The sequence below is a fragment of the Tursiops truncatus genome, chromosome 17 (assembly GCF_011762595.2).
Source record: "Tursiops truncatus isolate mTurTru1 chromosome 17, mTurTru1.mat.Y, whole genome shotgun sequence".
Taxonomy (NCBI): domain Eukaryota; kingdom Metazoa; phylum Chordata; class Mammalia; order Artiodactyla; family Delphinidae; genus Tursiops; species Tursiops truncatus.
Window position 1 is genome coordinate 4637755 of NC_047050.1, and position 24345 is coordinate 4662099.

The 24345-nt window shown below is 42.9% G+C and overlaps 2 protein-coding genes and 1 non-coding gene across 3 annotated transcripts; all 3 read right to left on the bottom strand.

Moving 5' to 3' along the window:
• Nucleotides 1-4315: 4315 nt before the first annotated feature.
• RPS20 (ribosomal protein S20) lies at nt 4316-5453 on the bottom strand. The gene is made up of 4 exons (XM_004313813.4): nt 5297-5453; nt 5021-5120; nt 4687-4760; nt 4316-4534 (listed from the first exon to the last, which is right to left on the bottom strand). Exons 1-4 carry the CDS (start codon nt 5297-5299, stop codon nt 4352-4354), a joined length of 360 nt encoding a protein of 119 aa, XP_004313861.1. The 5' UTR covers nt 5300-5453; the 3' UTR covers nt 4316-4351.
• On the bottom strand, nt 4827-4893 carry LOC117308797 (small nucleolar RNA U54). The gene has a single exon (XR_004522973.1). It is a non-coding gene; the product is annotated as a small nucleolar RNA U54 (small nucleolar RNA).
• Nucleotides 5454-22837: 17384 nt separating the features above from the next.
• On the bottom strand, nt 22838-23929 carry MOS (MOS proto-oncogene, serine/threonine kinase). The gene has a single exon (XM_019925325.2). It carries the CDS (start codon nt 23927-23929, stop codon nt 22889-22891), a length of 1041 nt encoding a protein of 346 aa, XP_019780884.1. The 3' UTR covers nt 22838-22888.
• Nucleotides 23930-24345: the final 416 nt, after the last annotated feature.

The following is a 24345-nucleotide window of genomic DNA, read 5'->3' on the forward strand; positions in this document are numbered from 1 at the left end:
AATTAGAATGGTGGTTGTCAGGGCTAGGGGGAGGGGAAAATGGGCAGTTGTTTACTGGGTATAAAATGCCAGTTTTGCAAGGTGGAAAGTTCTGGAAAGCTTTTGCAGCAATGGGAATATACTCAACACTACTGAACCGTTAAAAAAAAAAAAAAAAAGAGTCCTTATGTTTTCGAAGTGAATACACTGAAAAATAAATGTGCATCAAAAATATGTCTGGGATTAAGTTCAAAATAATTTGAGGGTTGATTGGGGGAGAGGATGGAGTTATACATGAAATAAGACTGGCATCAGCTGACAATTCTTAAAGCTGACTGGGTTCATTATACCATTCCCTCTACTTCTGCATACGTTTGAAATTTTCCAGAATAAGGGAATTTTTTTTAAAAAATTGACAACATGAAAAAAATCAATGAAAGTGCTAGGTGAGAAAGTCCAAGAAATGTCCCACACAATAAAAGACTAAAAGAGCATATGAAAGAAAGCGACACACAGGACCTCCAGAAGGGTTATCCAATCAATAGGAGCCTCAGAAAGAGAAAGTAAACAAATGGAGGGCAAAGCTAAAATAATGAGATTGTCTTTGTCCAGCAGATGGACATCACTGCATTTCCACTACTGGTAGGAATATAAATGGGCAGTCATTTGAGGGCATCCATTTGATAGTATCTTAAAGTTTCTTTTATCTAACCTAGAAAAACATTCATATACACACCCACAGTAAATGTTCTTTAATACCTGACTTTCTAATTCTTTTATATCAGCCACTATATATAAATATCTACAATTCAATCAAAATTCAGAAATTCAACTTCCAGGAACGTATCTTACATAGTTGTACAAGTGAACAAATATTAAAAACGTATTTACTGAAGTGCTTTTAATAGCAAAAAAGCGGGAAGTGTCTATTAAGTCCATCAAGAGTGCAGTTAAATGAATAAGGGGCACTCACACAATGCAGGACTCACTGGAAGAAATGAGGTATGTGCAGATACAGAAACGCATCCCAGACACATCAAGACAAAAATAATTTACAGAATGTTCAGTATTCTCATTTGTATTTTTAAAAAGGAGATACAGATTTTATATAGCTAAGAGGAGATAGATAAAAATCACATACACTATATTCACGTGAAAAGTTCTGAATATAGTATTAACAATACCTTTTGGGATGGGTTCTATATAAAGAAAAGCACTTTATAGGACAGAATGTACAGAAGGATCAAGTTCTTTCATTCTGCAAGTTTAATTTGCTAAGAAAGTGAAATATACTGTTCAGAGAATGAAGGAAGTTAAGAACTGACTTAGCTCCTTACTTTCAAAAGGCTGAAATTTTGGCGCTGCCAGGTTCTCCGGTAGAGTTAGACCAGCCTAGTCACTTTTTTGGTGAAGAAGGATGCAGTCAGAAAGGCCAGGCCCCTGGGGATTCAAGTACACTTCTCAAAATGCCCTTGTAAGTAATATGACCAATACCACTGTCAGCAGTGTACCACATATCCTGGGGGAATCAAGGTCCCCGTGGGAGAAATCTATGCACTTGGCAAACCAGTCTTCGTTTTTTTGGAAAATGTCTCCCAGAGAGACAAAGGAACACCCAACACACCCTCGAGACAGATACAAGTACCTTCATTTTGCACATGATAACTGAGGCTCCAAGAGGTACCTTATCAAGCCCACATATCCAGGCAATTACGTTTGGAACAGATTTGACAGCATGGCCAAGAATTCTACACTCCTGCCCATTCACTTGACATCCCAGATCCTGAACATACATACTTAGGGATGTCAGGTGAAAAAATCTGATCTAGCAACGCACAGCCTTATTATGTTCCTGCCACGTTTCGTGTAGCCACCATGTCTAGAAGAGAAGTACTCTGTGACCCTAAAGGGAATGAGGTAAGGACCGCAGAGGCCTCCCATTTTCAACCTTCCTCTCCCTCCCTAACCCATACAAGCTGGCCTACGACACAGAATCACTGGCATCGTCGCCACTATGTAAACTACCTTTACTTTGTGGTTTGCTACTAGTAACACTCAAAGGCCCTGTAGGGGTTTTATTTCCAAGCAGGCATTTTGAGTGTTCAAGGGATTGAAGATAATAGTTCCCCAAATCTTAAGTGCCGTATTTTAGCTGTATTAAAGGCCCTAAGTATTGCTTACAGCTTAAATACAACTCCAACTATTTGAGTGTGATAAATTACAATTTGTGAAGCATCGGTCGCTTTGGCATGCCACCGGCTGAACTCCAGAACTGTACGAAAGCCTTTAGGCTGTTCCAATACCTTCAGTACCTTCTGACTCAATGATGGCACATTTTGCACAATAATCTACTCTTTAGCCGTAAGTAGCTTAGTTTTCACAGAACTGAGATCTTTTTACAACCAGTTCTCAGGATATTGATCACATATTCCAAAGACTTCTGAGTTGCAATACACTTAAGAGTACTGAAACAAGCTTGCTGGAATTTCCATCTGGGGCCACACATTACCAGGTACTTGAATGTTAAAATGATCTTAACCACTACCATAACAGCTCTCTTTGCACTTCTAGTGCAAAGAATCCTGAAAATTGGGCTAGAGGACAAGTTAGTAGTTTCGCTGCCAGGCTGATTATTTTCTTCCCAACTTCTAGAGTTAAACTGAGAACACCAGCTTCTCTAGGAAAGGAGAATGGATCGCCGCTGGCCTCAGGAACCGAACCAGACTCCTGTCTAACTCTTACTGAAGTCTTTACAGCCCAATGTCTATAGAACAGTTACAATGAAACTTCAATTCTTCCTGTTTCCCCAAGCTAATTAGTTTAATAAAAGTTGATGATCTGGCTTAATGCTGTTACAAATGGTTAACCTTAGCATAGTTCTTCCCAGGTTCTGCGCCACTGAAATCCCTTTTCAAAATCCCATATTTTGTGGAGACCTGCTAAGAGAAAAAATTAGAATCAAAAGGACCTGGACGTTGGAAAGAACAGCAGGGGGAGGGTTAAGGGATGAGAAGAGCCATTCTGAGCGGCTGTGTGGCGCGTGGTGGCCAGGCACTGGGAGAGAAGACAGAACAGGAGGGTCTGTGGGCGCTGAGGTGCTGGTTCGTGGCACACAGCCGGATGTATACAGAAATCTGAACACTGCACAGATGGTAACTGAAGCCAGTGGACAAGGCAGTCCAAAGTGGACTAGACCCCAGCCCAGAGGAAAGGCGGGAATCTCATTACTGTGATTCTACTAAGAGTAGCAAATGGGAGGACATTTTCTGAGGAGAATTTTATCATTTGTAAAATGCTTATATACTTGTCAGAGATACTTCTTGAAATTTTCTCTAACAGAAAAACACGTATTTAGCAAATCCATCAGATTATAAACTAATAGCAAAAATTTAATACTTTTAATGGGACATCAAGATGGATTCTCAACCCATGGGCCCACTGAAATCTCAGCTATGCTATTAAGCCTAGGACGCCGGGCAAGTTTAACCTCAAAACCAGTTCCTATATCTACACAATGGGAACATTCAAGAAGATGTAACACGTAAGCAGAGCCCGGTAGTTAAGCAGTGTCATCCGCTACTGTGCCGACGGGGGCCTGAATAAACGGAACGTGACCTATGCGATGTGCTTTTCGGGCCTAAGGCTGACGTAAATTTATGAAGCTAATGTCTATGTGCAAACTACACGTTAATGTAGCCTCCTACTGGACGACCTACATACATTCAGTGAAAAATAATTCCAGGAAGATTATGTAAAGCTCGTCTACAGATGTAACCTAACATTAATCTAAGCACTGGGATCGTTTCTATTCTAATCTAAAATATCAAGGCACCGGCGTCTATAAAATTAACAAAGTTTCAAAAACATTTCGAAATCTGCCAAGTTTAAAAGGAGCCATGACCACCGGGCAGAGCCGGGGCTGGAAACCTAAGGTGTTACCTTCCCCGAGCTACTTGTCCTCCAGTGCGTCAGGCTCTTAACCATGGCTGTACACGCGAGAATCGCCCCAGAAACTTTTGACAGTACCCCGTATCTATCAAGTCAGGTCTCCCAGAGTAGAACGCAGACACGTGTTCCTGGGAAGGGCTCCCACAGGCGGCCAGAGCTGTGCGTACTCACCTCCAACGCAAGGTCTCACACGTTCTGTAGCTAATGCGGTTCAGCGTTCAAACGTCACGTGCAAACTGACTCAGTGGGCCCTGCAAGATGCAACGAGGAAGAGCGGAACCCAGGCTACCCACCTACTTCTCGTCACCCTGCTACAAGGTGCAATGAATTCCGGAGTACGACTCCCTCCCTAAGGCCCGTCAGGGTCAGGAATGAGAGCCCACGAAGCTTAACGGCCGATTATCAATTTATTAGAGCCGCTGGCTCAAGCATCTGCAATGGTGACTTCCACCTCGACCCCGGGCTCGATGCTGATGGAAGTGATCTGCTTGACAATCTCGGAAGGGCTGTGCAGGTCAATGAGGCGCTTGTGGATCCTCATCTGGAAACGGTCCCAAGTCTTAGAACCTTCCCCGCAGGGGGTTTTCCTCGTCGTTATTCTCAGGGTCTGCAGCAGAAGACAGAGGACACCAGGCACCCAGGCTGCGGGAGCGCCGCGCTCCGCAACCCCCCCGGCGGGGCGCTCCGAACAGCAGGGCTGCGCGCTAGGCCCGAAGCCGCCCGGCGGCCCCCCGCGCCCCGGAGCGCCAAGGCTCTCACCTTGGTGGGCATCCGCACCGGCCCCTTCACCTTGAGGTTCTTCTCCTTCGCGCCTCTGATCAGGTCGGCACACACTACAAGCGGGGAAAAGCGTCTGGGCCCTCGCTCACGACAGGGGCGGCCTTACCGGCCTCCAAGGCCGCCGGCTCAGAATAGCGTACGCGACTATCACCGCAACTCAACCCAGTAAGCATCTCCTCATCGCCAGCGGCGGGGGGAGGGCGCGGTCCACGCCGAGGGGCCGTCCTTGCTCGGCCTCCTCGAGCCTCACAAGCCCAGCTCGCCGCTGCTCCCGCCAGAGCCCGTCCCCCGCCCCCGGAGCCACCGCACTGACCCTTCTCCAGCGACTTCACGTTGCGGCTGGTGAGAGTGATCCGAATCCGGTGGATCGCCACCTCGGGCTCCACGGGAGTCTTGCCGGTGTCTTTAAAAGCCTGTTGCCCCACAGATGAGAAGATAAAGAGGCACCTTGGAGGCAGCCTATCACCTCCCGGGTACGAGCGCGCTCACCAGCCCCCTTCCCCGGACAAGCGAGTCCCGTCTCCTCCCGCCAGCCCGGCACCCCCCCACACCCACCCCCCGAGATCCGACCGGGACGCCCTCGACTCACCATGGCTGCGGTGCGGCTTCCTGACCGACTTGTTCCTCCGCGAGAGCGAACAGCGGTGAGTCAGGAGCGGGGGCCGGAGTGAGAAGCTCGAAACTCCCCGACAGCTGCTACCGCGTCTTCCTCCAAGAGGCACGCGTGCGGCCTGCCGGGCCCTTATATAGCCGCGCTCGCGTCTGCATCCGGGTCCCGCACGCCCCTCCGCGCTGCCCCGGAAGAGGAATCGCCTGGCGGGCTCTAAGGCGGAGGCGCGAGCAGAGGGGCGGCCAGGTGCGGCCGCGCGCGCTCCCTGTTGGCCCGGCGGAGTCAGAGCGCCGTCGGGTGAGGCGCAGCCGCGGTCCTCAGGGCACCTGGCGGGGATGATGGGGAGACTGCGACCTGGCCTAAAACTCCACAAACTCCTCCGTCCTGGTTCGCCGACCGCCGGCTTCTAAGGAGTCAGAACGACTCCTGTGCTTGTGGAGTCTACCCTGCAAAGCTTCTTCCCGTACAAACCGAATCACTCGTGCTCTAAACAAACGGGTAACTCTTCTGAGTTAACTCACGTGGATATTAGGGGAAATGACTGATAACCTGGGTCAGTTTTTATTCTTTAAATTAGCAGTTATTTTTCATAACCTGGAACATTCCTTCGCGGTAGTTCATCTTCTGGCTTCCCAGACCGGCAGAAGCATGTGCGGTCTGTTTCTGAAAAGCACCTGAGCGTGGTTCTTCCCCCTCCCGGGACGCGAGGGCGAACACGCCGGGCTGCCGCGCCTGCCCCGGGGTGTGTCGTGCAACCCAGGCCCCGCCTGGAGACCCCGGCTCTCCACCTAATTCGAAAGCGTGTTATCTCCGGATAAAGTGATGTTGGATGAGACCCTTGAGGACCTCCCTAATACTCCTTAATACTAGGACAAAGTACAGTGGACAGACCGAGAGCGGGCAGCTGACCTGGGTGGCCAGGAGAGATGAGGACACATATCCTTAAAGATGACGGAGTGGTTACGTAGGACGAAATAGGTGAGTTGGGCTTTGATACGGGGCAGAAGCAAGAGTAAATAACGTCGTATGGTTTTACAGGTGAACCTGAGGGCAGAAGAGTTATTTGTTCAGCGCCACAGATCTGACCCCTCCAATTAGGGGCCTTTCTTGAGCCTTTCACTTCTGTTCCTTGGAGGGGAATTATACTTAAAACGTACATCAAATAATACCGTTGACTTACTTATTTGGAGATGATCAGGCACAGCTAATACCTGGCTTTCTTCGGCTCCCAAAGAATATCTACTAGATTTTGCTTCCATTTAACAAATAACTTAGGGCTTCCCTGGTGGCGCAGTGGTTGAGAGTCTGTCTGCCAATACAGGGGACACGGGTTCGTGCCCCGGTCCGGGAAGATCCCATATGCCGCGGAGCGGCTGGGCCCGTGAGCCATAGCCACTGAGTCTGCGCGTCCGGAGCCTGTGCTCCGCAACGGGAGAGGCCGCAGCAGTGAAAGGCCCGCATACCGCAAAAAAAAAAAACCTTAAATGTCAAAATTTGGATATTTTCCAGTTCAGTTATTTTAAAATGTCATGCATTGGCTGTAAATACTTTATGAGTAGAATTTGCAGCAGAAAGTCCGAAAACCAGCATTCTTGTTTTACTAGTTGTAACCTCAATGAGACTTCAAAACTTACGGCTTTCACGTCTTGGCATGGCTACCAGCCACAGACAGACGAAAATGCAGTTGCCCAAGCGCCCTGGGCGGTGATCGACCCCCGCTGCATTAATACCGAGTACGAATCTTCAGAGAAAGCTTACTTGAGTAGCATTCAGGTTTTACCAGTGCTCAAAAGACAGCCAGAAATTCAATGGTGGAGTGCTTGAGAAGTACATTTGTGGGGTTTTTTCAATAACAAATCTGGTGCATCTATTCTTAGGTTTCCTTGATTATAGAAAAAGAACTTCAGCATAGTAAAAGGCAAGAGATGGCCCAGCATTTATGGGAAAAATGATTGATGTGACTAGCACTAAGGAAACAGCTGGTTGAGATATTAGACAAATGCAATGAAAAGATCATTATTTTGAAGTTCATATAAGATTTCGTTTCAAACATTTTGTCATATTTTCCTCTTGAAAGTTATCAACTGCAGTAGTCCCCAGATTTCAATTAAAAATGTAACATTCTAACATTAGATGTGAAATATTCACTGGAGAAAAATTAAATATTAACAATAAGCACAAAAGAAGATTAAAATGCAGAACCCCACATTTAGAGATAAACCACCTGTTTACACTTTCAGATACATACATATCCCTTTAAAATGTGAGCTTATACTGTATATACAGTTTGGTAAGCTTTATCCACTGAATATTTTGCACAATAAATATGCTTCTGCAACATTCCTTTTAATGACTGTACTGTATGGATGGGTCATTCATGATTTATTGAACTAGTCCTCTGTTTTTAGACACTTAAGGTGTTTTCCCCGCTTCACCTCTTACAAACAGTACCATGAGGTACATGCTTCTAGACCAGGATTTCTCAGTCTCAGCACAGTTGACATCTGGGGACACATGAGTCTTTCCTATGCATTGTAGGATGTTTAGCGGTATCCTGGCCTCTGCCCACTAGATGCCTGTACCAGTCCCTCCCCTTCAGTTGTGACAAACATGTCCCTAGACATTGTCAAATATCCCCTGTGGGGCAAGACCACCCCCAGATGAGAACCACTGCTGTAGACACATCTTTCAACTCAGCCTTAATGCCTTAGATCAATGACTAGATACACTTATTCTTTGGTGGCTTCATCAAAGCATAAGCATATTTTAAATACTTTGGTATTAAGTAAATTGCCCTCTGGGAAGGTTACGCCCCAATAGATACTTCTTCCAGCAGTGCAATGAAGATTTCAGTGTGAAAAATAGAACTAAATTTCTGTCTCATTTTAAAATTTAAAAATATTCTTTAAAAAATTTTTATTTAAGTATAGTTGATTCACAATGTTGTGTTAGTTTCTGCTGGACAGCAAAGTGATTCATAATATATGTATTCTTTTTCATATTCTTTTCCACTATGGTTTATCACGGGATATTGATTATAGTTCCCTGTGCTCTACAGTAGGACCTTGTTGTTTATCCATCCTGCATATCATAGTTTGCATCTGCTCACCCCAAACTCCCAATCTTTTCCTTCTCCACTCCCCCTTCCCCTTGGGAACCACACATCTGTTTAAGAATTATTCTTCAGACCATTGCAAAGTCTTTGTTTTCAATATCTGTATCCATATCCTTCCTTCACTAATTTTTGTAGTTCTTTGAAAATTATCTTGTAAAGCCTTTTACTGCAGGTATTTGTGTCTTTCTGTGGACAGCCATCTACTGGTCTTTCGCTGCAATGACAGTGTCATCAAACTATTACACTTCCAAAAGGAAATTAACAGCAGTTAAAAGTGACTCAATTCATGGTACCCATGTATATGTGTATGAAGAAAATGCTAAAGACAGATTGTCAAATGAGTCTGCTTAGACACTATTTTTTTGTATAATTTTTGATCTAAATAAAATTGATGGGAATACTCATCAGTGTGAACTTTCAGAATAAAAGCCAGAAAGAAAAAGAATAAGAACTTTCTCTTGTGCCCACCCGTGCCATATGCTAAGGGGGTGAAATGTAGAGGCAGTTCATTGGCTTTCCTAGGGTTACAGGTGAGGATTAGAGCATAGGATAGCCAGCACCGTTGCAAGTGGACTACCTGTGTTAACCTCAATCTGTTCGATCCTCGCGTCAACCTTGGATTCATGTTTTGTATCTATGAGGAAGCTGAGCTTAGGTGACAGGAAGGTCACAGGAAAAGCCAGTGTCTGAACCCCAGAGCCTGCGTCTTGGCCACTATGCTAGACTATTTCTCAGTATATGTTAGGTCTAATATTTATCACTAGTAGTATTAGTATATCTGAGAGGTTAAAATCCTATTATGTTAAATAAAATGACATAGAAGGGCTTTATAGATTTCACTTTAGTTGGGATCAGAAATTTCACTGAGCTACTAATATGTGTTCATTTTAAGGTAGAATCCCCATTTTTTAAAAAAAATTTTTATTGGAGTATAGTTGATACAATGTTGTGTTAGTTTCAGGTGTACGGCAAAGTGAATCAGTTATACATATACATGTATCCACACTTTTTTAGATGCTTTTCCCATATAGGCCATTACAGAGTATCGAGTAGAGTTTCCTGTGCTGTACAGTAGGTCCTTACTAGTGATCTATTTTTTATATAGCAGTGTGTATATGTCAGTCCCAATCCGCCGATTTATCCCTCCCCACCCCGTCCCCTGCTGTCCCCCTGGTAACTGTAAGTTTGTTTTCAGAGTTCTATCTGTGACTCTATTTCTGTTTTGTAAATAAGTTCATTTCTTTAGATTCCACATGTAAGTGATATCATATGATATTTGTCTGTCTCTGTCTGACTGACTTCACTCAGTATGATTATGTCTAGGTCCATCCATGTTGCTGCAAATGGCATGATTTCATTCTTTTTTATGGATGAGTAATATTCCATGGTATATATGTACCACATCTTCTTTATCCATAGAATCCCCATTTCTTAACTCTTTCAATCTGAGTTTGAAGTTCCGTAGACCCACAGTCAGCTTAACTCTATTTGCTCATTAACATTGCTCACTAAAGTGAGCAATGGAACAAAACCGGGGACGCAGGAAGATCTTTCCACTGAGAGTGAGTCATGTGCAGCCTGCATCGGGGGTGGTACTTTTCAATCATATTTAACTGCCGAGCTCCCGAAATTCTCTGTAGGGGTGGAGCTGAATGTTTGACCCTCTAGGCCTCCTAGTACTGTCCTCCCCCACTATAATCCTCCTATTCCCAGGCCTGCGGGCCTAGAGATTCTAAGGTTCCTTGAAATATACAACCTGAAGAATTACACGTGCCATTTCCTAGCTTTCACAGGTAAACTGCAGAGGATTTCCGCGGCCACACTTTTTGATTCTGATGTCATGCAGGGGAGCCAGGGCTATATTTATCTATCAGCCACTTTTTCCCGGACTTCTGCTTCCCATGTTATATAGAATTCGTACCATTTTTAGAAAAGATTTCTACCATTTGCCGTCCTTCGTGAGAAGTTCGGAGCCCCTGGTCTTCACCACACACAAATTCTGCCGCGCTGCTCCTGTGTGGTGGACACCCTCAAATGCGACCCCATGCCTCCACCACCTGTGATTCCTGTCCTGGTGATTCACGCCCTCTTCTTGATTGTGGGAACCTCGGACTTGCTTCTAAAGACTAGAATTCAGGGAAAGCTCTGGGCTGTCACTTCCACGAATAGATTAACTGAGATGCTGACCCCTGCCCTGCTGGCCGGCCCCCCCCTTGCAGCTTTGGTGGAGTTTCAATTTGTTCTTTTCCAAAATTGTTTTGGTTATTAGGAGTCCCTTGAAATGCCCTATGAATTTTAGGATGAACTTCTCTATTTCTGAAAAATTCCCATCTGGATTTTGATAGGGATTGTGTTGAATTTGTAGATCACTTTCAGTAGTGTGGACATTCTTAGCAATATTAAAATCTTCCAATCCATGAACATGAGATGTCTTTCCATTTACCTGTGTCTTCTTTAATTTCTTTCAGCAATGTTCTGTAGTTTTCAGTGTACAAGTCTTCCACATCCTTGGCTAGATTTATTCCTAAGTATTTTGTTCTTTTTGATGTATTATAAATGGAGTTTTCTTCATTTCCTTTTCAGGTTGCTCACTGTTAATCTGTAGAAATGCAAGTGATTTTTGTGACTATTCATTTTTAAATAAATGTTTATATTACAAAGAATTTTTAGAAATTGGAAAAAAAGAGAAGTTTAAAAATGAAAGAACTAAACGAGACATCCACAGTCCCCCAGACAAACAAAACTTTGCTTTCAGTCTTTTTCTCTGTATGTTTTAAGAAAAACGTGTTTATTTAAAAAAGGTAATAATCAAACTGATACAAAGTTTTGGATTCTGCCCTGTTCAGTTAACAATGTAGTACAGGTATTTCTATGTTATTACCACCATCATAATATTTTAAATCAACTGTGTGTTGTACTTTATTTAGTCATTCTGGACATTTACCTTGTTTTGAATCTTTCTCCAGAATAAATGACCCTTAGTGAACATTCTGTTAATTAAAATGCTTGTTTTGTAGTACTTTCTAAGATGGATTTCCAGAGACATAATTTTTGAGTCAGTGAATATAAGTGTTTTCGAGAATCTTGATATATGTTGCCAAACTGCAGCTGCTTTCCAAAATATTGTGTTCTGTAGTGTCCCCAGCAGTGTATGGAAGATCCTGTTTTACCACAACTTCATTAGCATTAAGAATTTTGTGCATGTATGTACTTTTAAGACACCCTATTTTTAATTTGCAGTTCTTAGTACTTGTGAGATAACATTTTCCTCTTTTTCATATTTGTCCCCTAAATTTGTTTTCTTTATTGTGAATTGACTTATCAAGATTTTTTTTCCATTTCTTTATTAGGGCATGATGATTTTTCATTTTTTATTTATTTATTTTATTTTTGCGGTACGTGGGCCTCTCACTGTTGTGGCCTCTCCCGTTGCGGAGCACAGGCTCCAGACGCGCAGGCTCAGCGGCCATGGCTCACGGGCCCAGCCGCTCCGCGGCATGTGGGATCCTCCCGGACTGGGGCACGAACCCGTGTCCCCTGCATCGGCAGGCGGACTCTCAACCACTGCGCCACCAGGGAAGCCCGATTTTTCATGTTTATTTGTAGGTGTTCTTTATAGAAAGAACATTAACCTTTTTTTTTCAGTCACATTTTGGCTAAATATTTTTCTCAGCCCATTGTCCATATTTTATTTATTCGTATTTTAATATCCAGAAGTTATAATTTTTATATAATTAAATCTGGCAATCTCCTTTATACATTTTTTCACTGCTTTTATAAGAGCTAAGAAATCCCTTCCAGGGACTTCCCTGGTGGTGCAGTGGTCAAGAATCCGCCTGCCAATGCAGGGGACATGGGTTCAAGACCTGGTCCAGGAAGATCCCACATGCTGCAGAGCAACTAAGCCCGTGCGCCACAACTACTGAGCCTGCGCTCTAGAGCCCACGAGCCACAACTACTGAGCCAGCGTGCCACAACTACTGAAGCCCACACGCCTAGAGCCCGTGCTCCACAACAAGAGAAGCCACCACAATGAGAAGCCCGTGCACTGCAACGAAGAGTAGGCCCCGCTCACTGCAACTAAAGAAAGCCCGCATGCAGCAACGAAGACCCAACGCAGCCAAAAATAAATAAATAAATTTTAAAAACCTCAAAAACTGCTTAAAAAAAAAAACAAAAAAACAAAAACGAAATCCCTTCCTCCTGCAAATTTGTATTAACTATTCAATTCTATTTTCTTCCAGTTTTACAGATGCTCTCTAATCCATCTGGAAATGATTTTGGTATGTGGTATGTAAAGTATTTATTTAAAAAAATATATAGTTTTAGTAAAACTGTTGGTGGTAGGCTAAAAGCTCCTTGAAAACAGGAAGCATGACTGATTCACTCTTTGGTTTCCTCGACTTTCCCAGACAGAAGAATCACCAAACACGGCTACAGTCAGGAGAGATGGTCACCCCCTTCCCTCTGCTGAAGGACACTGGCTGTCTGTCCTCTGAGTGTCCTGACATCTCTCCAGGGGCTGCCCCCCAACAACACCTTCCACATTTGCAGGCAGGGAAAAGAGTACCCCAGCAGTTAGCCAGCAGCTGTTCTGAGTTCAGCTCTTTGTACACCCCTCCACCCTCTCCCCTGGCAGTATTTCCCGGAAGGCGCCTCCACAGAGCTTTCTCCTTCCGTCTCTAGGGTAGCCTAGGCTACTTTGCCCAGACATCCTCTTCAGGGTAAATTTCTTTTCCATTTGAACAGCTCCTCCACAGTTAAGGAGAAGCCATTATTTCCTGGTTACCTTTTTGTCTTTTTGATGGGGAGAGGCAGAGGGATTGTGGGAGGCAACCAACTAATACTCCCAACTTCTTAGTGATCTCTTCCATGACGGCTTTGAGCCTTTTTTCAAAGGAAATACCAATGGGGGCTCCTACTACTCTCATGCGTGCCTGAAGTTGTGAGTTCCAACTACAGGTCTGACTCTGGGACCCTCATTAAAGAATTAAGAAAAAAAAAACAAACAACAAAAAAACACCTCTTTAAAATTGGATTTTTATTGCCTAAGGAGGAATCTGCAAAATAAGGAGAGTGGGGAGAATGCAGACAAATGTAATCTAAAAGCTGTCCTCACATCCAATTAAAGCCAGTACTGGATAGCGGACCTGTTAGAAAATAGAAGAATAAACTGTTGAATGTTTCTCCATCATTTTCTCTCCTAACGCCCTAGTGGAGGGGCTGATAAGTACCAGAATGCCCAGAATATGGACAGCAAGAAAGCTAAAAGAGAAGATTCTAAACAATCCACTAATTACATACTCAAGCCTGAATTTAATCGACTCTGTTGCAGAAACAAATTTGTCTTGGTAATTAATGGGTTATTCTAGCTCAAGTTACAGTAGCAGGAAATTCTGCAATAATTGTGGAAAGATACACTCCAGTGGACAGTGAATAATAGTCACGTGATCTACCCAGAGTAGACCAGCGTGACCCTTGTCATGACATTCGTTTGAGAAAACAGGCTATTTTCCTGCCTTAAAAAAGATTCTTATTGTTCATATTGTGTCAGAATTGACATTTCTTAAGGACTTAAAGATTACTCAGCGTTTGACAAATGTTTGGTCAGACTGACTGAGGAGCGTGTTCTGATATGATTCACCATTCCTGAAAGGGGGAACATCTACTTCCAGTTCTGAAGTCCGGGAAATTCTGTAACTTGAGTCCTCTGTAAGGGGACTTGCTCCTGGCGCCATTATTCTGTCAAGCATTTTCCTCCTTTCCCTTTAAGCTTCTTCTGGCTGCGCTCTATTATTCCATAGACCTTTAGGTTTTCCCTCTTTGTAATTTGATGCCCTATTCAGCAGTGTTCAGGAAGCTGTCCTGCCTTAGTTTAGTCCTTCTCAAAGGACTAAACTAAGCTTCTGCTTTCCTTAGCTGAATGGGGGGCTTGTTTTCTTTCTTTTAGGCTTTTGAGGGAGATGGTACTACTTTATTACTCTAGTAAAAAGAGAGTATGGATTTTCCATAGTGAGTTGATGCACACATATCAGAGTAATCAGAAGGAATATTTAGTTCAATCGCTTTGATATTGTTTGTTTCTTAAGATTCTTTTCATAGAGAAAGCACATTAAAACATGTCCCTATCTCCACCTTCTCCTAAGACACAGCCACACACTCAATTTCTTCTTTTTGTTTTTTAAATTTTGTTTTGATTTTCATCAGTTATACATGAATGTCAGTTGAAGAGTCAAATAATCGCACTAGAATTATTGCCCCCCAAAATCCCTCTAGGATGCCACACCAACTCTTAGAGTCTTGTTAACCACTTTTAACTCTCTTTTGCTGTCGGTTTTGGTGTCTAAGTCTCTGCACCTCTAAATAGTGTGCTTATGCAGAGACTTCTTGATTTTTTTAGTTTTAGGTATTATTTAGTGGTTTCTCTCTTTGGAAAATTAGGATTTAGTTTTTTCTCACTCCTATTCCTGTTACCTATAGTCATAATTCCCCTCCATTGAACCTTTCATCGTTTTTACGTTATAGCTTTTGTTAGATCAACATACAACATTGCATTATTAGAGCTATATACAGCTATTTTAAACTGAATCATTTCTTATGCAGCATTTGCTTTTCTTGTGTTGCCCAACTTTTCATGTCCCCTAAAGTTAGTAAACTTTTTGTTTCATTTGCCTTGTTTTCTCTGTACTCATCATTAAGTTAAATCCAAACTCTCCTCAAATTGTGGAAATGTTCCTTCAGTCCATTCAAACACAGATATTCATTTGTTTTATCGTCTTTGAGTCTTCGGACCTGCTCTAATCTGCACTAGTACACGATTGACAGCTTGTCATCATTACTCACCATCAGCCTTGGAGACTCCCTTTGTCTCTGTATTGTATTGATTTCCTGCATCCTATGTTTTCTTCTTCTTTGGTTTATACTCTTGCTTTAGTGGAGTAAACCCTCAGGTAGTTTCCTGAGAAAGGGTGCATAGTAGTAAATTTTTGAGACCTTGCTTGTCTGGAGAGGTCTTTAGTCAGCTTGTCTATTCAGCTGATAGTTTGGCTGGGTATAGAATTCTAAGTTGGAAATGTTTTTCCCTCAGAATTTTGTAAGTAGTAGCCTCTATTATCTTTTAGGATCCTTATCTCTGGTATGTGATCTGGATTTTTTTAAAAAATTTCTGGAAGCTTTTAGGACGTTCTCATTGCCCCTACTGTTCTAAAATTTTATCGTGATATGCCTTCTTGTAGTGTGTTTTCATTCATTGTCTGGGAAATCAATATTACATCTTTTCAATCTGGAGAGTTTTGTTTCCTAAATTGTTGATACTTTTCTCCTATTTTCCATGTTTTCTCTTCCTGGAACTTCTAAAATTTGGATATTAGACTTCCCAGACTGAGCCTCCAATTGCCTTGTCTTGCTATTTTCAATATTTTACTTTTCTTCTCCTTTCTGAGAAATTTGTTTATATTTATGTGTCAATTTTTCTAATGAATTTTAACTTATATTTTTATTGTAGCTTTAACTTCCAAGCGCTCTTTACTGTTTTCTAGGTTAAAAAAAATAGAACCTTGTTTTTTTCAAGTAGCCAATAGCTCCTTTTATATGTCTCTAAGGATAGTTAAGATTTTTTTGATCTTCCTCTTTCATATTAAAGGCTTTTTTATAAAAGAAATAAACCAAGCTGCCTGCTCCTGTTTAATAGTGGGGCACTAAAAGCTGACTGGTAACTGTGCACATGTGGATGTACCTTTAAGAACGAAAGCCCCACTGCTGCAGGGTATTCTGCCTGTTTTACTGGGGAATCTCCATTGTCAGTGTCTTGAGGTCTAGTTCCTTGAACTATTCATATTTCCCTGCCTAGAGGGTATTAGCTTGGTTGCCAGATTCTGTGAACTTAAACAGCCAATGCTAAGACTTTGGGGTATTCTATGGTATCACTCAGGTGGCATCTCAGGTTCAGGAGAACCTGAGATGCTGCCTCAGGATTAAGCTTTCTAAGGCATACTGAATTTACCAGCTTCCCAAATTTTGTTTCTGTAATTTTCTCTCTCATCCCCTTTGTCCTTGTGACTAAATGCTTTGAAAAATTTATCTGTTGTCACATATGAGGATATTAGGAGGGAGAAGAGAGAGATAAATGAGTATTTTTGCCCTTCATAATTCCCTGGACATTCCAACATTTTCCAAGACTGTCAGGCAATTTTAAATTTTGGAAATGTATTTAATATTATCAGTAATGAAATTGGTATCCACAACATCTTAAATTAAATTTAGTTTTGCATGACCTCTTCAACTAGAATGTAACATCAACTCTTGGGTCTATACTTCTGCTTCCTCCTGCTGTGCCTGGAGTGGTGCTGAGGATATGCTGGAGATGAAATATATGCATGCTGAATATGTGCATAAGCATTATCTTATAATCAGGTTTATGTGAAAGAAAGGAATAAGGACACTCTATAACTATCTCCTCTTATCAGCATTGGGCACCACATTATTTTTCTCAGATACCTTTTCTGTTTCCCTTTAAAAATCATCCCCAATGACACTATCCTAATATTTGCACCAAGTAATGCCCTCCAACAGCAGTTTCCTTGGTTGACTTTTATGAATTAGATAAAATACATCGTTTAAACATTTGAAATAATGAAGCTAAGAGTAGGGTATTCCCTGACATCACCACCATCTTATGTGGCAGAGTGGAATGGTGAAGGACATGGGTTCTGGCCCAATCACTTAGCTGTGTGACCCTGGGCAAGTTCTTAACCTCTCTGTGCTTTTCTCCTCAAATTTAAAAAGGAAATAATAATAGTAAATATGGGCTTCCCTGGTGGCACAGTGGTTGAGAGTCCGCCTGCCGATGCAGGGGACACGGGTTCGTGCCCCGGTCCAGGAAGATCCCACATGCCGCGCAGCGGCTGGGCCCGTGAGCCATGGCCGCTGGGCCTGCGCGTCCGGAGCCTGTGCTCTGCAACGGGAGAGGCCACAACAGTGAGAGGCCCGCGTACTGCAAAAGAAAAATATAATAATATTAATAGTAAATATGATAGGGTAGTTGTGAGGATTTAATTTGATATATACGTAAAATACTTTACAGTTCCTGGTACATTATACTCAATAAATTTTAGCTCTGATGATGATGACTTTTCTGAGCAGCAAAGATAGTAATTGCAAGAGTGATGAGAGCTGTGAAGGAGACAGAGAGTGGAATCTGGATGTTCATCAGATGGATGTAACTTAACCTGCACACGTTTGAGTCTTTTTCCTTCAAGGGCCACAGCCCAGTCAGCTGCTCTCTGCTTTGAACCTGAGAAAGGTCAGACAGAAATGAATTTCCCGGCACAGTGAAAAGCATGTTTACCATGATTTAGCTGGCCCGAGGAAAGCTGGCTGAAGGTAACGACAGGGCTTTTATGTACCCGAGACAGGAGCTATTGGAAGAGAGGATTCAAGGTGGTTTAAGGAACACTTGTGCAGATTGAGGTTTGACTTCATTTTTAAATATTTGTTACTGTTGAATTCTATTAGTTTTGAATAGGCAATACATTCGTAGGGTTCAAACATCAAATTACTATAGAAGATATGAAGCGTAAACTCTCAAGAATATTCCCGCCTCACCCACCTCGTTTCCTACCGATAACCACTTTTATTTCATTTTTGTTTTTCCTTCTAAAGTTCTTATGCCAATACAAACAAATATGAACATGTATCCTTATTTTCCTTCTTTCTTTCACGAAAGGAAGCATAGTGTAGCATACTCATTTTCCTTCACCACTGTCTTACACGTTGCTTTTAATTTTAAAAATACATTATGCAGCTTTTTCCGTAACAGTAAAAGCCTTATTTATTCTCTGTGTTCATGTGCACTGTGTTTTATTATATGGATGTCTTGTCATCTAACCAGCTCTGATTGATGGATACTTGACTTGCTTTCAATCTTTTGCTGCTACAGAAATACTGCAGTGAATGAACGTGTGCATATACCCATGAGTGTATCAACAGGACAAATTTCCAGCAGTAGAATTACTGGATCACAGGATAAATGATTTTGTAATTTAAATAGATGTAACCAAATTACTTTCCATAAAGTTTATAGCAACTTGTATTGTAATTAGCAATATCTGGGAGGGCCTAATTCCCCATGTCTCACCAATTATACCTGTCAAATTTAAATAGATGTAACCAAATTACTTTCCATAAAGTTTATAGCAACTTGTATTGTAATTAGCAATATCTGGGAGGGCCTAATTCCCCATGTGTCACCAATTATACCTGTCAAATTTTTAGACTTTGGTGATGTTTTCATTTTCCGTAATGGATAATAGTATCTCTAATTAGTAGTTCTTATCTATTTAAGGATTATTCATGTTTCTGTTTCTGTGAACTCATTGTTCGTGCTTTGTCTTTTCCTTATCAAATTCTAAGAGCTCTTTTTATATTAGGGAGATTTGCTTTTTGCTATGATTTGAAATGCTATGATTTGAAGTACAAATAGTCTTCCCCTAGTTTGTCGTTTCTCTTTGACCTTACTCGTACTGTTAATGTTTCTCCACGCAAATATATTCCCTCTTTTTGTAGTTGAGACTATCAATTGTTTCTTTTATGACTTTGGAAAGATTTTCCCACTCTAATGTTAAAAAGAAATTTCCACTTTTCTTCTGGTACTTCCCATGACTTCATTTTTACACTTAAATCTTTGACCTATTGAGAACTTATCCTAGTGTATGTTGTGAGATCTAATTTTGGTTCCAGTTGACCACACAGGTGTCCCAACATAATGCCATTGAAAAGTTCATCTTTTCTCCACTGTCTTTCTTATATACTAATTCCCATATTTGAGTGTTTGAGTCTTTTTTCTGAACATTCTGTTCTGTTTCAATGCCCTGTGTATTCATTTCCATTACTTAGTTTTTATACTACATATATATACTACATATTAATATCTGATAGAGTTATGCACCTTTATTGCTCACCTATTTCTGAATTTTTCTGGCTCTGTTTCTTTATTTTCCATATAAATTTTAGAGTCAGTTTGTCTGGTTTCCAATTAGAGGTATATTTTACACATACATATATAGTTTTACATATATATAAAATTGGAATTTTTTTGTTCTTTTCCTAACTTTGACTCATATGCTTAATTCATTTGTTTTTATTCTTTCTTTTTTCAGTTTTACTCGAGACTACACATTTTCTTTGACTTTGTTCTCCCATGGGTTCCAATATAAGTGTTTTCATTATTGTTGCTCTGGAGGGGACCTGCAGTTCTGATTAGCATTTCATTTTGACACACAGTTACTTAAGAGTTTTTAAATCTCCAGAAAAAGGATCTTCTTCTTTTCTTATTTTGTTAAAAGTTTAATTTTATTTCTGTTTACTATTTTTAGGTTTTGGAATTTGAGGTTTTGTTCATGGTATTAGGTCAGTTTTTGGTGGGTGCTTGAAAAGAAGCTATAGTTATCTTTGTAGGGTCTTGAATGTCACATGTATCCTGTTGATTTTGTAACAATCACATGTATCCTATTGATTTTGTCAGTCTTCTGCATCATCCCTTATTTCATGCCCATCTAATCTGTTTTGGACAGAATGAAGGAAATGAGTCTCCTACGAACAGTGTTTCCATTTGCCCTTACACTGCTTGTTATTTCTAGTCTTTGAAAATTGTTACTATGGTATTTGGTTCACAGTTATTCCTTTTATGTCTTTATTGTGAATTGCATTCTTTAACATTATTAACTCTCCTTCTTTGGCTTCAATTCCATTCCATCCTAGGATAAAATCGTGGCTCCTACTTTTGGAGTAAAAGGAGTTTATCTCACAGCACAGAGCTTTTCTTTTAATAGGTGAGTTAAGCCATTTACAGTTAATGAAATCTGACATTTTGTATTATTGTGTTTATGGTTTAGAGTGTTGTCTTTCAGTCTGTGTTTGGTTCTTTTGCCTTTTGTTTTGGTACTTCTGCTTTTGAGGAAGCATGTTTGTTGTATTTTTGTTCTGTTATTTCCCTGTCTGTAATGTCCTCAGACTTAGACCATCTCTGCGGGCTTACTTGTATGGACAGTGACAACATTGATGACTTGTGTCTGTTTCCCTCTCCCCTCCTCCACCCCAGTTTAAGTCAGTGGTATTTTTAATACTTCTCTTTGTTCTGTTAAATATGCTTTTACCTCTGACTTGATTTGTCTACTTTAGATAATTTCCTGTGACTTAGCATTTCCAAATGCACAGTCCATGGGCTTATTCTGCGTCCTATCTGGGTAGTCTTCCTACACCTCAAAGACCTCCTTTCTCTGCAACCACAAAGACCATATTTGTTTCCTTGAAAAATGGCCTTTTTGTGGGTTTCTCCAGGCAGCCACACCTTTTTCTCCCTCCAAGCTAACTGGGCTCAGGAGGCTTCTGTGTCTCGTGCCTCCTGCCCCACACCTGGTGACCCTCTCATTTTGCTACATGTTTCCGAGTTCTGCCGTGGCTAGACCCTCCTCAGCACTCTTTGTTCCTTCTTTCCCTCCCAACTCTCGTAAGCTCAGCCCCGTTTGATCTCAGGAGTTTCACCCCAACTTTTGCACTCCACGTGGCCATCTGCTCTTCAGAGAATCTATTTTGCTATGTCCTTCTGGGATCTGCCACTGATAGGTCCCTGGGTCCTCCCCTGAGCTACCCACACGGCTCCCTGCGTTCTTTCCCTACAGGGTCTCTCCAGTCATTAGGCATCACTACTGACATTTGGAATCTGTACATTTTCTGTGTCTCCTAGTGTCCCTGACTATGTGGTTTACAAGGTCCCTTCCCTTGTTCTCTTTGTCACTCTGAATGGTTCCCAGGAGAAGGGAAGATATTTGAGTCTAAGTTTTGGCCATGTTCATTCAGGGAAGTGAATTCTGGACTTTAATATTTTTAGTAGGGATCCTTCTATAGCTGTCAGTCTGGAATGAGATATTCAGCATAGTTAGAATCTTCTTTTAACACACCTGGTAGAACAAACTGACCCACTGTGATTTTTGTTTTTTTATCCATTGTATTTTAAACTTGCCAACATGAACTCCTGTTGCTACAGTACACAGAGGGAAGCATTTGTTGGTGTTGGTCTATGGCTGGTTTGTCCCCAGCTTCATAGACAGAGCTGGCAGCACTGTACCAATATTATACACAGTCATGACGGCTCCCTTTTGCTTCCCTCAAGAACAGTTCTAAATCATGACCTCACTCTGTAGACCCTCTACCCTTAATCACTCTTAACTGAAAAACAATAGAAGTCCACAGATGAGAACTTCCCCAGTCCCCTTCTTCCTGCTTAAAATCTTACCTGTGGTAGCAGTTGTCCTGCCCTCTTTTGCTCACATCCAGGAGGAGATGCTTTCTCTCCAAGGCTACAGTCTCTTTCCCTGGGCATTACTTTTCATTTCTTCCACAAGTTCTTAAACTTCATCAGTTATCTGTCTCCTCTTGCTTCTTTCACAGATAAATTCACTGACTTTATCCTAAAAGTAAACTAAACCAAATCAACAATTTCAAAACATTTCGGTGTACCTTACCCTTTTAAAGGTTTCTGCTTCTCTCTTCTCATTAACAGTCCAAACACAGCTTCTACATCAAGCCCTTGCTGAAAGTGCTGTTGCCCAGTGGAAGTCAGCTTTGTCCTAATGACAAGGTCCAGGCAACTCATTCTTTTAAACCCATGTACCAGCAGCCATGGCCTTGATTTCTTGGGTGGGCAGTCTGGCTCTCCTTTTCTGCTCTCCTCCATCCCAATGTTAAATTTTACTGTTCCTCGGGGTCATCATTTCTTCTCACATCATATAATCTTTCCTTGTTGTGTCATCTACTTTTGTGTCCAAATAACAGGAAAAGGGACCCAGTTTCGAAGTATTTTAAAGTATATTTAAGTGTTTTATTTTAGCAAAATGTTTCTACTCATGGAATGTACAGGTGCAAAATATCCCAAGAACTCATTAAAAACATTATTCCTTTAAAAATAAATTTATCTCAATTTGTAAATTGTTATGTGTGAAGGTCATTACAAACAAGTAGCTGTTTTGCGGGGGGAGGAGGAGGGAAACAAATCTTTTTTTTAAAAAGTTTTTACTTATTTGGTATGGGAGCAAGTAAACTGTTAATCGTTTAAATTTAGGTATGGAGCATATTATTCGAACTTACAGAAAATTTTGGCATTTTCCAATTCAGTTCTGTTTTGGACAAAGTGGTTTTTATCAATAACAGATTTGAATAAGTGCAATACTATGGAACTGTTGAAGTATCTGTAAAGGGATAAGGTTAGGTCCTAAGTACCACCAGGACTACTAGACTTGTAGCTCTGCTGTTTGTCTCAGAAAAAGCATTTGAGACGAAAGGAGTTTTTAGGAACTTTATTTTCTAAAAATTCATCCTACTATATGTTTTTTCGTACATCTTGACTTCGTTAAAAATGAATAGAAACAAAGACAAAGGCTTATCTGGATGCAGGTTTAGAGTCAGCCCAATTCAGCTTTTAAAGCGCGAAGGTCCACCAGCAGGAGTTCGGCACTTGGCCGCTGCGAAGCCCTGGCCCCCCAGCAGCGCTGGATGACGTTCTCCAGCTTCTTCCCGGGGATGGAGGCGGTGAAGACGGCCGCCGAGAGGGCCGGGCGAAGGTCGTAGGCCACCACGGCGTAGAGCACGTGCTGTCGCTCCCCCGAGTAGGGCGCCTCCCGGGTGGTCATCTGCCAGAGCGTGATGGCGAAGGAATAGATGTCCGCTCGGGGCGTGACGGGCTCTCCTTTCAGGAGCTCCGGCGCTCGGTGGGTGTAGGTGCCGCCCAGGTGGTGAGGGGCCCGCAAGCACAGCACATCTTCTAGCCTCGCGGAGCAGCCGAAGTCACCGATTTTGCAGACGTCCTGCTCGCTGATCAGAATATTGGCCGGCTTGAGGTCCAAGTGCACGATGCTCTGTGAGTGAAGGAAGAGCAGGCCGCTGACCACATCCAGGGAGTACTTGAGACACTTTTCCAGCCCCAGCTGCTCCCCGGCGCCGCAGGCAGGCCCCTGGTCCTCGGGGCAGCCGGTGGCGCCGTAGATGACCTGGTGCAGAGTGACGTCGCCCCCGAACTCCATGATGATGGTCCCCAGGCTGTCGAAGCCCGCGGGCGCGCGCGTGCTGGCCGCTACCACGCGCACTATGTTGGCGTGGCGGAGCCGAGCGATGTTGAGCTCGGCCCAGAAGCTGCGCCGGGAGGCTAGCCGGTTCTTGGTGCGCTTGCTCACCTGCTTGATGGCCACGGGCACGCCGTGGTAGGTGGCCTTGTACACGGAGCCGAAGCCGCCGGCTCCCAGCCTGCGCAGCAGGCGCACCTGCTCCCAGTCGATGGAGCACCAGGCCAGCCGGCGCGGGAGGCGGGGGGCCCGGGGCGGGGTGCCCCCCGCCAAGAGCCTGCCTGCCGGCCCCGGGAGCTCGCAGGGGCTGCTGCAGGGCCGCGAGTCCCCCGACGGGGACAGGTCGCCCGGCAGGTGAGGGCGCCGCGGGAGAGGCGAGGGCATCCCTCCGGCCGCGTGGACCCCGCCGGGGCGCAGGTGAGCGGGCAGGGCAGAGGAGACCCCGCGGGCCTGCAGGCGTCGCTGGCTGCCGCCGCCTCTGCTCCACTCCAGCGTTTGTCTCCTCTGTCTTCCCCAAATGAGCCCCATCTGTGCTGGTACTCAGCGAGGGATTTTATCAGATGGGGAAACAGCCTGAACGAAGCACGACAATCCCATTCAGATGAAAGCATTTCCCTTCAACGCTTAAAGTGCATTCGTATAAAAAGAAGCCCTGGAGAAGGGTGCACCGGATAAACGGCCCCGAGCGGCCCCGGGCCTCACCCCTCTTTTACACAATTTCTTTAATTATTATAAAGCAGGCTTCTTTCCCCCAAGTCTCATCCGCTGAGCGTCATCAGTCCTCAGACTAAAGAGACCAC